The sequence below is a fragment of the Natrix helvetica genome, assembly GCF_964273705.1.
Source record: "Natrix helvetica genome assembly, chromosome: 1".
NCBI classification, from domain to species: domain Eukaryota; kingdom Metazoa; phylum Chordata; class Lepidosauria; order Squamata; family Natricidae; genus Natrix; species Natrix helvetica.
This window is the reverse complement of record NC_138548.1, coordinates 229,906,742-229,921,256: the sequence shown is the minus strand read 5'-3', so window position 1 is coordinate 229,921,256 and position 14,515 is coordinate 229,906,742. Positions and strand designations below refer to the sequence as shown.

Sequence of the window (14,515 nt, the reverse complement as noted above, 5' to 3'; positions counted from 1 at the left end):
GGTATTGTGTTTATACCAGTTTACGTTGTCAATAAATGATTTTTATCATGGCCGCACGTGTTCAACAATGTTTTTTGTATAAAACAAAATTTTATACCGATTTTTAATCTAAAATTAGGGGGTGCACGTTATACACGTGTGCGCGTTATACTCGAATAAATACGGTAGTGCATGGAGAATCCAGTATATTTGCCCAGATGTCAATTTCCACGCAGTAGAAGTATGAATATCTGAAAATTAAATCTTGCCTCTAAGATGAATTACATGTAACAACTTCCTCCCAAAATGGAACAATTACAGGATATTGGATGTATATTTGAATTAAACAACATATCTTACTACATTTCCAACCTAATGATTTATGTAGCTTTTTCTATATAAACACTGGAGTATTATTGTTGGTTGCAGAAATATAATCCAATATCTTTTTGGATGATGTTAAGGTTGTTTGGTGTTAACACGGCAAAGAAAGGAATGTCAGTTCTTTATTCTAAATTGGTTTACTACAACAGAATTTTATAAAGAATAATTGTAGGAGAGTAATAATTGTTTGTAGCAGAATGGGTATTTCCAAGGCCAAAAATGCTGCAGGTGCAAACAGGGATGTGGGCAGATGTTGTAAATATTGCCACTGAATCATATTGGGCAGATAATATTTGAATGAATGAATGAATGAATATTTATTTCTTAGCCGCACCCTCTCCCGAAGGACTCGGGGCGGCGTACAATAAAACATATAAAATACATATCTGGACAGGACATACATATAACAAAGACGTGTATAAGACGTATACAAGGAGGAGGTAGGCTGATAGATAAAAACAATTAAAATCACAATATTTAAAAACCCCAATAAATAAATTCACTTAAATTACACTAATAAAAACCCGTCAGGAGCGATATAGTTAGATCATGGTTGAGCCAGGCCAGCTACTTGGAATAGGTCCATTGTCCTTTAAATAGAACATGATAATTCAATTCATCATGTTCATCTAATTAACCTATAACATAAAATGTTAGCCCCAATCCAAATTTTCTGCATGATTGAGATTTTTTTTTAAATTAATTTCAAAACCTCAATTATTCAGTCTTAACCTAGGATGAATAAAAGCATCCAAAGGTCATTTTCTATAAATAATGTAGCAGAATCTTCAAATTGATGTAATAATAAGCGAAACTATTTTATATCTATTATATTTACATCCCAGAGCATTCCAATTAAGTAAGGGTTATAATGTACCAATATTATAGGGACACAAGGAGAATTTCCATCAGGGGGAGCCATCCAAAATTTGAGGTTAGCTAAAGGGAAATGCAGGATGCAGTTCAAGATTTGGAAAACCAAATCCCTCATTTTTAATTATCTATCTATCTATCTATCTATCTATCTATCTATCTATCTATCTATCTATCTATCTCGATCTACTATCTGAAATTGAAAGATTCCTCCCTTAAAAATTTATAAAGTAGTATATCAATTAAAAAAATATTTTAGGGACAATATAGGAATTCTATTCAAAATGTGTAATATTCTAAGAAATACATTCATTTCTAGAGTGTACTCTTGCTCTAATCATCTACAAAATCCTACTTGTTAATCACCAAGGATTAACTAAGCTTTTAATTATCAACACTCCTTGTCAACCTGTGTTTCCAGTAACAAAACAATCTTATCTCTTTAACCAGTAACATTTCGTTATTGTTATTGTACAATTATTAATTATTTGTTAACAAATAATCCATTATGATAATAATAATAAAATAATAACTTTAATTAGTAAAAACAATTTGGATATAAACTATAACTTGGGACCTGGGAAAAAGATTTATCAATTTTACTAATACTTTTTTGTTTTGGATTTTGTTATAAAGATGTAATCTCTCCTGGGTACTTATAAATTCTATTAATAAATTTATGTCTAGATTTATTATAAAGATGTTAGATAACTACAATAACAATAACAAAATCTTAATAGATAATGTTTAATGATTTTATATGTGTTGGCATTGGTGAAATCAATTGGGTATAAGCCTGAGGTTTACAGAAACAGCTAATGAATGCCAGTATGTGGTTGTGTCTTTAAATATAAATGATTCTAGATAAAAGCACGTTTAAACAATTATAGTTAAATGAGAATGATGGTACATTGATGGTAAAATACATAAAGATTTTTGATTTAAAATGTACAATCCAATATGAATGAAGTATAAAGAATGATTGTGGTAGCAACGCACGAAATTTATTTGTAACCAATCGACATGCTTTCTGGAAGATGTAATGAAGAATGATTTGTGTGTGTGTGTGTGTTTTGTTTAATTAAAACAATAAAAACTTTTCAAAAAAAATAGAGTGTACTCTTGCTCAAAGGATAAAATTTAGATCGTGTCATCTATCAAGATCTAAAGATATTTCTTTATATATTGTATTTGTGTTTATGAGCAAAACATCACATGGAGTAAGAACTCTGATAGTTTATATATTTATTCGTTGGTTCAAATAACTATGTAAGTTATCAAGTTGAAATGGAGTCAATATAGCTATTGGAAAATGAAACTGATTGAATTAACAAAGAGATTTAGCATCAATTCCAACTTGGACCAGTTAACTACTGTATTTTTCGGAGTATAAGACGCACCCATTTCCCCCCAAAAAGAGGGTGAAAATCTCGGTGGGTCTTATAGACTGAATACAGCATTTTTGGCCTCCTGAAACTCCACTCGCACATCCCATTTTTTGCAAAAATGGAAGCGCAGAGGGTTTGGGAGGCCTGTAAAGTGCTCCTGGGGGCTGGGGAGGGCAAAAACGAGTGGAGAAGGGCCAGTTTTTCACAAAAAACAGGGTGTTTTTGCCCTCTCAAGCCCCCAGGAGCACTCTGCAGGCCTCCCAAACTCTATGCACACCCCGTTTTTTGCTCATTTTTGCCCTCCCTAGCCCCCAGGAGCACTCTACAGCCTCCCACACCCTCTGCATGCCCCATTTTTACGAAAAATGGGCCTGTTTTTTGCTCATTTTTGCCCTCCCCAAGAGCACTCTACAGGCCTCCCAAATCCTCTCCACACCCCAAAACCCCATGCATTGCGTTTTTGCCCTCCCCGGCCACCAGGAGCACTTTGCAGGCCTCCCAAACTCTCTGCATGCCCCGTTTTTCACAAAAAATGGGGCATGCAGAGGGTTTGGGAGGCCTGCAGAGTGCTCCTGGGGGCTGGGGAGGGCAAAAATGGTTTTTTAAAATTTACCTCTTCAAAATCTTGGTGTGTCTTATACTCCGGTGTGTCTTATAGTCCAAAAAATAAGGTAGGTATTCTGCTATTTCCCCAAACACTTTTATTAAATATTAATAATTTAATAATTAGTCTAGAATTGAGGTTTGTGATACAGATATAAATAATAAAACATCACAATACAACATTAATTTATATTCTAAGGAATTATATAAACCATAAATGCTGTAATGTCTAACAGAACTAAGGGTTTGAAACAAGTATTTAAAGTTAAAGGGGAAAGATGTTCTTATCTCTTCCCTTTGAACTCAATGGAAAAAAAAATCCATTAACTTTCACTCAAGATATAGGAGCAGCAGAATCCAGATTAAATTTATAAATTCTTTACACAATCCAAATTTAACTAGTTGAAATGTTAATTGAAAATACAATGGCTGTAACTTTTAAGAGACCTTTCTAGCCCCCAATGATACAGCTGCAACTCTACCCTATCACGATTTTAAAATTATTAACTATTTCAGCCTATGCCATCACAAGACATTGCATGAAAATTCTCAATACTAGCTGCAAGATTCCAATCTGTCTCCTGGCTGGCCAATGGTAAAGGTATTATCTAAAAAAAAAAAACCCAAACCAGGAAGATACCAAGATGCCCAACTTCTGATTTGGTGTAGGTTAGTTCATCTAAAATTCATCTGCAGTACTAAGAAACTATCCAAAGCTGATAAATGGCTCATTGCCACCTTATCTGTTTTCCGGGCTGCATCGAAGGAAAAAAAAAAGTATGGATGTTCATCCTAATTATCCTTCAAACAATTCTCAGAATCTGGCATTTTCAGATCTTTTTTGCTTCAAAAGAGAATAACACTCTTTTGATGAAAGCTTGAAAGCATTAATAAAAATCCAGGATATTGTTATTATAACAAGTGAACTTGCATACATTAAACAAAATCTAGTTCCAAGTTCAGTTTCATTTTGGAAAGGGTGAGCATGTAAGGACACAATTTGCTGGGGCAAGATTGTTTGCGGGAAGAGTTGAAAAGTTAAGAGAACGAGTTGACAATTCTACTTGATTTGTTCACCTGACTCCGATATTGCACTCACTCCTCCTTTAGTAACTATCTCAGCCTTAGTGACCATTTGCAAATACATTAATTTAAAAAAATATCATTTTCTGACTAATGTGCATTTATGACAAAATTGTATGTACCTGAAACAATGCATGCTGGAGTAAGAAATAATACTGGAAAATCTGCACAACAGACCTTTATCTGAATGAGATGGTAGCAACCAATGATCTTCATAGCATCTTTCCCTCTCGCACATACTCTGGCTTACATATTCACTTTACAAGCATTTTGCCTAACGATCTGGTCACTGGAATGGAACTGAGTTGCTAAATCGGGGGGGTCAAACTTGATTTCATTGAGGGCCGCATCAGGGTTGTGTTTGCCCGGGGGCAGGAGACATGGCCAGCTCAACATCACTTGTGTCGGGGGCACCTGTGGAGACCGCGAGCTCCGTTTTCGCTGGCAGAGGAACCATGGGCCAGTCCACTGCTGTTCTCAGGGGGGCTCTGTGGGCCAGATCTAAGCACCCCCTGGGCCGGATCTGGATCCTGGGCCTTGAGTTTGACACCCCTGGGCTAAATGAAGAATGGGTATATTCCTTTCAAGTCTTCATTTTTAGACAGCACGGCAAATTCAGTTGAATTTAAAGAGGATTTGTATTTGAAGAGAAGAATGTTATATTATGACAAGACAAATTTAATTACGATAGAATGTAGCAACATGTGGTAGGAAAAAAGGAACCCATTCTGATTTTGATCCCTTCCTTATTGGCAAATGTTAAAAACCACCTAAAGTCCTGATTCCCAGTATAACCTAACCCAGTGATGGCGAACCTATGGCACGCGTGCCACAGGTGGCACGCGGAGCCATTTGTCAGGGCATGCAAGACCCTGAGTTCACCCTTTTTAAAAGCCATTTTTTGCCCTCCCTGGGCTCCAGAGCCTTTATAGGAGCCTGGGGAGGGCGAAAAGAGCCTCCCCTGCCCCTGCCCCCGGAGGCTTCATGAGCTTCCCTGAAGCCTCCGGAGCGCAAAAAAACGGCCCTATGGGCAAACCGGATGTTCAGGAAAATACTTCCGGTTTGCTCAGATGTTCGTTTTGACTGCTCCAGAGGCTTCAGGGAAGCGTCCTAAAAGTCGCTCAAGCCTCTGGAGGGCTTCCGGGGGGCGGGGGAGGCTGTTTTCGCCCTCCCCAGGCTCCTATAAAGCCTCTGGAGCCTGGGGAGGGGAAAAAAGCATGCAAAAAAGGGGGGCGCACCTGTAGTGCGCGTATGCACACTGGGGGAGTCGCGCATTGCATTATGGGTGCGGCACGCCCACACACCACCCCCCTGCGCTCCCCCCACTTATGGTACACGAGCCAAAAAAAGGTTCGCCATCGCTGACTTAACCTTAACCTAAAAAAATTGCAAATTTTTTAGAAGAGGTTGGACAACCATTTTTCTGAAATGGTATAGGATTTATTGCCTGAGCAGGGGGTTGGACTAGGAGACCTCCAAGGTCCCTTCCAACTCTATTATTCTATTCTATTCTATTCTGTGTATAAAGTCATGTCTGAGGATTACATTATGCATTTCAGAAGAGTATATCCATTTCTTGTTTCTTTGAGTTGAACTACAGGTACTCATCAACTTATAAGCATTCGTTTAACGACCTTTCAAAGTTACAATGATGCTGAGCATACAACTGGGTCCTCACATTTAGGACTGTTGCAATATCCCTGAAGTCACATGATCAAAATTCGGACACCTGGCAACTGACGTGTATTTACGATAGCATGGTAAATGGGGTCACGTGATCACCATTAGCAACCTTCCCAGGGGGCTTCTGACAAGGAGAGCAATGGGAGAAGCCAGATTGGCTTAAACAACTACATGATTTGCTGAAGAATCACGGCAATTTGCTTAGCAATCATGCACGACTCACATAATGACTGGATTGCTTTGCGACAGCTATTCCAGCCCCAGTTATGGTCACACGTTAAGTATGATGGTACATGATACTGCATCCTGTGGAACCCCTTTAACGAAGAGTCTGCAAAGCTCTTTCCTCGTTCACTAGCAATTAGCAAGAACCCTCCCTCCCTCCCTCCCCCAGGACAGACCTGTGCAATCCCTGAGATGACAGCTTTGTTCACAAGGCTCAGCCACGACCCTTCTGCACGTACAACTCCAGCTGACCACACCACACACCAATGATGAGCCCAGAAGTGCCCTGGAAAAGAAAGGCAAATAAAGCAATAGGTAAATGCAAAGATTAACCTTCCCTTGTGATATTAAGAAATTCATCCAAGGAGAGGGACCTATGGTTTGAGGTACCTGATAAGCAGAGGTGGTATTTCGCCAGTTCGGATAGGTTTCAGCGAACTGGTAGTGGAAATTTTGAGTAGTTCCGAAAACTGGCAATACCACCTCCGGTTGGCCCCGCCCTCCTGTCCCCGACGTTCCCTGTCCTATATTCCCTTGGTTTTTAGCTCAGCTGATTCACGCGGCAGAGTAGATTGCCGTGCCTTAGCTGAGCTAAAAAAAAAACAGATCAACGCACCAGAGCTGACACCAAGGGTGGTCTTTGAGTACTGCATGTGCACGAAGAGCAAGCACGCTCTGATAAAAGCAGTAGGAAAAGATTTGGAATCCCACCAGTGCTGATAAGGTAGAGAATTTGGAACGAACAAGGAGATATAATTGAAGAGGAGGAATGTGTTATTCCAAGATCTGCTGCTACACTATACAACCAATTTCGTTGTATTTAAGTACAATGACAATAAAGATTATACCTATACACCTCCATTCAGGAATTACCGTTTCAAATCCCAAGAAACAGCTGCCAAACCTTTTCCCCAAAACTATTGATGGGAACACAGGTGAGGGCAGAAATTTAGAAGTGGTTTTATGAAAGTACTGAAAGCTTTGTTCTGGCATGGGAAAGAAGGCTCCTGGGATTGAGTATATTCTGTTTCTTTAGCCATGGCTCCAAGTCCTTTATTTGCCATCCGAGTCCAGTATGGAGGCCATGGATTCCATTTAATCGGAAGCTGACCCTGTCAGGCCTCCCTCTCCTTACCTGATTTACCTACACACACACACATACGCATGCACAAACACACACACGAAGTAGGAAAAGGAGAGAGGGAGGGAGAAAATAAAAGTTAAGAAGCTGCAAGAACTGCCATTCCGCTTTAATGATAGCATTCTACACATAAGAGACAAGATGGAGTTTTCAATGGATAATAAGGATCCTCCTGTGTTACAACTGAACTGCTTCACAGTGAATAGAAGAAGCAGGCTTCCCCACACCTACCACTCACCTGTTGGCTCAAACACCTCCCTTGCTGACACACTGTCTGCAAAGCCAATCAGGGTGAGATCATCATTTCCAGCTTCTGTAGAGGCAGGCTGCTTCCCTTCTGGCAAATCAGAAAGGTCCGCTGTCCAACCAGGTGCAGGATCAAATCGCAGCAGTTCTCGCTGTCCGTGCAAGCTCCACTTGCTGCAGTTACAGAACGCACAGCGTTTGGGTGGGAGGCTGAGGGAGGCAAGCAGAGAAGGAGGGGGGGAAAAAACTCTCATCACTGCAAAGGAATGAAAATCTCTCCCATTCCATAAGCAACCAAAACACCAAGCCTTCTTAAGAGGAGCCATCCAGATCAAAATATCTATGGGATCCCACCAACCCCCATAACACAAAAACACTCCAGGCTTCTATTATCCCTGGTACAGCTTTGTATAACCTTGGTGCTCTCTGAGCTTGGTGCCTTTCTTGCAGGCGTTTAATTACATCTGCAAAACAAAACAAAAACAAAAAGAAATCACCCCACCAAGCTTGGAGAGCACCAAGAACTCAGTAGTTCAATCCTGAACTAGAAATGGCCTCTGCTGTCAGAACCATTCAGTACTATAGTGCAAGCAAGTTCCTACAAACCTCAGGTTAAACCTCTGGCATTCATCCAGGCTAATCTACCTCCTAGGTTCAGAGTTAATCAATGAGCCAAAAACTACACTGCTTGGTTTTAAACAACTTCTCACCTGCAAGTCTGGAGCAATTCCTCTTTAACATCCACCGTGTCCAATGCTTCTCTCACAAGGCCTTCTTCTGGCGGCTTCAGAGGATCAGCTTCCACACTGCCCTGCTCTTCTGTGGACACAATTCCATCTGCTGCTGCAAAAGGACATCTGTTAAGACTCTGGTGTGGCACCCTGGTATAAGACTCATGATTTCTGCCACGTTGCTCTGAAGATGTCAAAGCATATGGGGATCTTCCTCTAAATCAGCAAGTTCAGACTCAGGTTATAAAAGGGAGGAAAAGTAAAATATTTTATCTTTCAGGCTTGCAGGATTTTGCTACAAGCCCATTGCAATAATTTATAGTTGTAGTCTTCCTATGGAGTCAGTTTCTTGAGCTGGTCTCTCTCTCATAAGGTGATCAAGTAAGTATTAAAAAAACAAAAACACAGAAAGGTACACCTCCCTATTTTTATAATTTTATAAAACCGTGTCTGCGGAGGTGCGGTCCATGTCACGTCCACGATGTTCATGCCCACCCCACACACACTCACCCAGCCCTCCAAGGTCGAACCCAATCCTAATATGGCCCTCAATAAAATGGAGTTTCACACCCGACATAGACAATCTCAAGCTCATAGACACAACCCAACCAACCAATCACCCCAGTTTGAAACTACTGGTGCCTGCAAGAACATTTTGCTGATACCCAGCAGCAGATTATCAAATAAAATTATTTCTGGAATTTCCCGGTGGAAATTAAGGGAGAAATAAAGTTTGCTAAACCTCTGATAAGCTGAATGCCCCTTGAGAAAAAACAACAGGTAGTAAATAGCCTAAACGGCCTGTCCCTGTACAAAAGCATATTAAGAACCTACTCATCGGAACTGGTCTGGAGGTAAAACAAACTGAATTCTATTCAAGCCAGTGAAATTATTTGAGAATAACTGTTAATCACTGCAGTTTACTCTTAACAAGGGAAAAGCATGCATCATTTTCAACTGTCATTTTTTCAGGATTGAAGTATAAAACAGGTTGTTTATCTTCTTCAGCCTAAACTATGCCCCCCTCACCATGTCATCTCCCAACTATTTGGCTATGCTAGAAAGCGGATTAACTGTAGTCCAAGAGATACGTAAATGTACCCTCTTCATAAGCACAAAATTGTTGCTGATAGCCGAGTGAGCTCAGGTATTAATCAGAGCGAAGTAGTCATTTCTGTTGGACAGCAAATCTTGGCCCCATAACTCTAAACTACCTTGTGGTCCTCAGGTATGATACATGCTTCTGCCATTTTGCCAGCATCAAAGAACATTTCTGACTAGCCGCTGTAGGTGTAATTTGGAGGAGGATGTCATTTGTTCTATAACTGTGGCTGGCATGTTTTCTAAATACTACTATCCACCCACCTTCATGCTGCGTGACGTAATATATCTGCCTAAAACTGCTCATCAAGAGAAAAGACCAAAATGGGCATACCTACCTGGTGTACCAGAGCATTTGTCCTCACCAGGTGGTTTCTGATCATCCATCCTGTCTCAAACAGACCTAGAAAACAGAGAAAACAGCTCATTTCACTTTCTTTCATCAGTTCCATTAAAAAGCTGCTTTAATTTACGCTACATACTTTGTGCTGCTATTGGATGGAGCATTAATGGAGCAAGGCGGATGTTTCAAATCATTTTTCCTTATACTGTGTGGATTGCTGAGAGTTGTTTAGTTGCATTAAGGTGTAAGTATAATAAATACATTCATATAATAGGGCTATGTTAACACAGGCACATTGCTATATCAGGCACTTTTATAGCCACTTGTTTTCTAGTCGACTGTCTGAATGAGGAAGTAAGGATACGAAACAAAGATTGGCATGAGATTGGGACTAGGGTGGCATTCCTTGACCTGGAGTTCTTGTTAGTTGTGATAACTACAACCCTCTTGTTCGCTGGCATGCTTGGCTGCCATATTCAGGAATTGCAGTCTCGCACATCTAGAGGGTATCGGATTGAGGAAGATCGGGCAACAGCATAAGTAGTGTGACAAAGAACAACAACTCTGGGGGAACAAATAGGAAGATCAGATCACTGACCTCTCTGATATTGAAAACCCTGATCAATGATATCAAAGCATACTTGGGTGCACATTACCAAAAACAGTACCGATTTCCAGGACTTTTGCAAGGGTTTCCCCCCCTAATAATTCAAAAGGGGTAAACGTCTGTTCTGAATCAAAGAACAATTGGATCAGAGTTGCCTGGGATTAAGAACTCTGTAAGAAAATGTTCTCCTTTCAATAATTAAGGCTTGCCCTAATTTGCAGCTGTAGTTGATACAAATGGTGGAGTACAAACTCAGTACAGATAGTGCTCAATTTACAACAGTTAGTTTAGTGACTGTTCAAAGTTACAACGGCATTGGAAAAAGTGACTTATGACCACTGCAGCATCCCCGTGGTCGTGTGATTTACGTTCAGATGTTTGACAACTGATTCATATTTATGACAGTTGCAATGTCGCCCAGGGTCATGGGATCCCCTTTTGTGACCTTCTGACAAGCCAAGTCAATGGGTAAGCCAGGTTCACTTAACAACCATGTTACTAATATAACAACTGCGGTGATTCACTTAACAAATGTGACAAAGAAACCTTGTAAAACGGGGCAAAACTCACTTAACAAATTTCCCACTTAGCAACATAAATTTTGAACTCAATTGTGGTTGTAAGTCGAGGACCACCTTTATAGTTATTCTATCCTAATCAACATAAACGTTAATAACCCCATCCCTTAAACCTTACTTATGGCAACTCTTAAGTTCAAAGATTTATGTTGAAAGAAAAATACGATCACAGTTTAGCATCAAGCAGCCTTGTCCAACCTGGGCATTCTTCAGTTGAAGCCCACACATCTGAAAGTGTCCCGAGTGGGGAAGGGTGGTATAAAGGTTAGCATATCCCAGGCAAGAGTAAAATCTTTATGCAATTAGATGTATTTTTGAATTTAGCGTTCAAATTCTAAGGGTTATAGAAGTCATAGAAGTGTGCTGAGATTTATCATTTTATAAAAATGTTATCTTAAAAATAATTGTAGGGCATTGTAATAAGCATTAACACAAACATCCACTGTGTGTAACACAGCATATTTATTTTGATATTCTTGCTACTAGATGTCAAGTGCAAATGAAAACTTGTAACCCCTGCTTTTAATATTACAACTTTTGGGCTTTTTAAAGTGCATTATAAAATCAAATATCTTAAAAACTACTAGACGAGAGAAATCTCACGCTCAAAGGATTGTCAGTGGTACAGGGGGGAAAAATAGATTCCCCTCCTTTTCTTGACTTTTAATTTATGAGCTTCAGTCGTAAAAGAAGACTTCACAACTTTGTATTAAGCTCCTTGTATGAAAATAACATTACTCTGCAACCAACACAAAGATACGTAAAACTGCAAATGGCATATACCCAAGCTCTAGGAAGGCAATTATTTTATTTATTTACTTACTAAAAATTATCTCTATATTGCTTTTGAGGAGAAGACTCCACATCCACCCAAGAACTGGCTACAGGCAACAAATATGAAGCGAGAAAACAACTGTGCATTTTTAAAAACATACTAAAAATAATAATCTAGGAATCTCCCCAAATGGCAGTAGGTAATAACAGCCTTACAGGAAGAAAAGAAAGCAGCCTAGCTAAAAGGCTTCTGAATGTAATTTATTGTAACTAGGTTTCTCAGGTGGATTTTAAATAATATACCATATTTAATAATAATATAGTATTACAGTAATGCTAATAGATTATGTTTGTCTTTGCCTTACAATATCTCCAGCTTTTAGTACAAGAGTATGAGATAAATCCAAAATATATACACAGTTTTCCAAAGCAGAAATTTGAAATTTTCAGCCCTAAAACTCCCAAATGCTAAACACAAAATTACAAGGGAAAGAAGTTAGATCACACTATTTCCACAAAAAGAAAATTATAGAATCATGGAGAAGAGATCACTGAATTCAACAGAGAGTAATCTCACAAATTTGTCTTCTGGAAAATGGACTACTATAATTGGGTGTGTTCTCCATGGCAATTTTGTGAAAATGCTCCATGGATTGCCATCAAAATTCCAGATGTTCCCATTGACTGAAAAATATTGTGAATTGTACATTTTCACAACATGTGAACAGAGTATGTGAATAAACCAGTTTGTTTTAAGATTGTAAGTTGTTATTGTCACCCTACTTGATTGCAATCATAATTTACTATTTGGGTGATGGGTAAATATAGCATGCATTTTATAGGTTTCCTGGTTTAATCCTAATTTATATTTGCATTTTTGTATTTTGCCCAAACCTGAAATGTTAAAAACATGGGAGCTAAATCAGAAATACTGCTCCTGCCAGACTGAATCTGGTTTGTTTAATGAAGTGTGTCCTGGTTTAAGTTACGATATAAGGATGAGCATAGAAATAGAAAAACCACAAATGACTTTACTTAGGCATGCTGCACATTTTATAGAAGACCTTTAAATGGTGCATTGACCAAACTGATTGCTCTAGTAATAGCAGGATGGTCTCTGAAGGTCACTTTCAGGTAATTTATGGGAACATACCTATCAGGGTAAATGGAACCCATTTCCTCATCCTCTTCTTGTTTGCCATAACAAATAGGCATGATTCTTATTTACTGAAGGAACATTAATTTGAGAGACGCAGACACTGAGTCTTAGTTTATTGGTCACATTTGTCAGAATATATTTGGAACTGGTTTGGGATTTTAGGAGTTTTAATCCAACACACAGAATGTCATATGTTTCTGCCGATCTTTCTAACTTTTAACATTGTTGGCTTTTTGCCTACCATTTCACCATCATTCTAAGCCTTCAAAACACTGTCTATCTATCACTTTAACATATCTTTCACTTTATGGGGCAGATGGTCATGCTTCTAAAGAATTTTGTAAGAATGCTTAGGTCATGTACATAAAGATGATGCTCAAAACAGGCATGTTGCTTTACAGCAATACTATTTTATCATTTAATTTTAAAAATAGGAATATAAAATCAGGTGGTCCAGGAATGCAAGTTGGGAGCTACACCAAAAAGCTAACAGGCAACAACTAACTAATCTTTATTGGTTTAAAAATTCCCAATATCTCTTATAAAAGCATAACATTAAACTGAATTTATGGAGAACGAAAAGCTATTATTAAATTGTGCCCATGCGTGATCAAGGCTATTGAATTTCATTCCATATTTTAACTTTTCTGTACTCTTCTCCAATTATTGCCTCTAAAGTAGATTCTGCAATCCCAACCAAGGAAAATTACCTCAAGGCAAAACCATTCACAAGCAACTGGTCAGTTTAAGACAGCTTCCATCCCTACCTGCGAGAGATAACAAATAATGTAGCTCTCATTCATTGCTATAATCTAGGAAAGCGACACCTGCCTCACAACCATCCTTCAAAACAATAATTCCCAATGGAAGAAATGCCTCGTTAAGGGGACAGGAAGAAGCCATCCATTATCAGGAAGAGGTGGGCAAAGCTATACAAAGTCCTTTGGCATTTATACAGACTGACTTCAACTCAGAAACACAGAAAGCAACAAAAAAATATTTCAGCTGATGTTCCCCCTAAAACAGGCAGGGATGAGAAAGAGCAGGAGACGAAAGGCAGTCCAAAACTGTCGAAAAAGCAGGGATCCCAACCCCCTGGCTGTACCAGGAGGATATCTACCACAAAATGAAGATCTGCAAACTTAATGGCCCTGGGGACCATCTCCATCTATGCTTTTTTTCTTTAGCCATTTTGGTTTGACTATAAGAAATAGACTCCAAGAAACATTCCTCATTAAAAACCATGGCTCAGAAGATACAATAAAATATCTTAGCAATACAACTGGACTTTCATCTTTATCGGGCCTTTAAGGACCTCAGCAGATATCAGCTTTACATTCAAGGGTAGTATTGTAACTAAAGAGTCAATATGGTGAAGTGATTAAAGGCACTGGGCTAGAAACCAGAAGAATGGGAGTTCTAGTCCTACCTTAGACACAAAGCCAGCGGTGTGATGATGGACCAGATACTTACCCTCAACACCAAGAAGGCAGCAAAGGCAAACCATTCTTGAAAATGCTACTAAAAAACCTGCAGAAACTTCTTTCATGTTGTTGCTAGGAGTGAAGACGACTCAAAAGTGTATATACGGACAGACACATACACACAAAAGGAAGA

At 39.1% G+C, this 14,515-nt stretch overlaps 1 protein-coding gene across 11 annotated transcripts in view; it reads right to left on the bottom strand.

Annotated features, from left to right (window-relative positions):
* KMT2D (lysine methyltransferase 2D) overlaps window positions 1-14,515 on the bottom strand; it is a 128,598-nt gene that overhangs the window by 95,480 nt on the left and 18,603 nt on the right. For 9 of the 11 annotated variants that reach the window (XM_081939640.1, XM_081939637.1, XM_081939643.1 and 6 more), the window contains exons 2-5: window positions 9,776-9,840; window positions 8,316-8,448; window positions 7,598-7,815; window positions 6,395-6,504 (exon numbers count right to left, since the gene is read on the bottom strand). In XM_081939640.1, coding sequence (XP_081795766.1) covers window positions 6,395-6,504; window positions 7,598-7,815; window positions 8,316-8,448; window positions 9,776-9,824 — 510 coding nt within the window. In that variant the 5' untranslated portion in view covers window positions 9,825-9,840. The remainder of the gene's footprint in view (window positions 1-6,394; window positions 6,505-7,597; window positions 7,816-8,315; window positions 8,449-9,775; window positions 9,841-14,515) is intronic. The other 2 variants (XM_081939641.1, XM_081939642.1) reach the window with 1 other exon arrangement.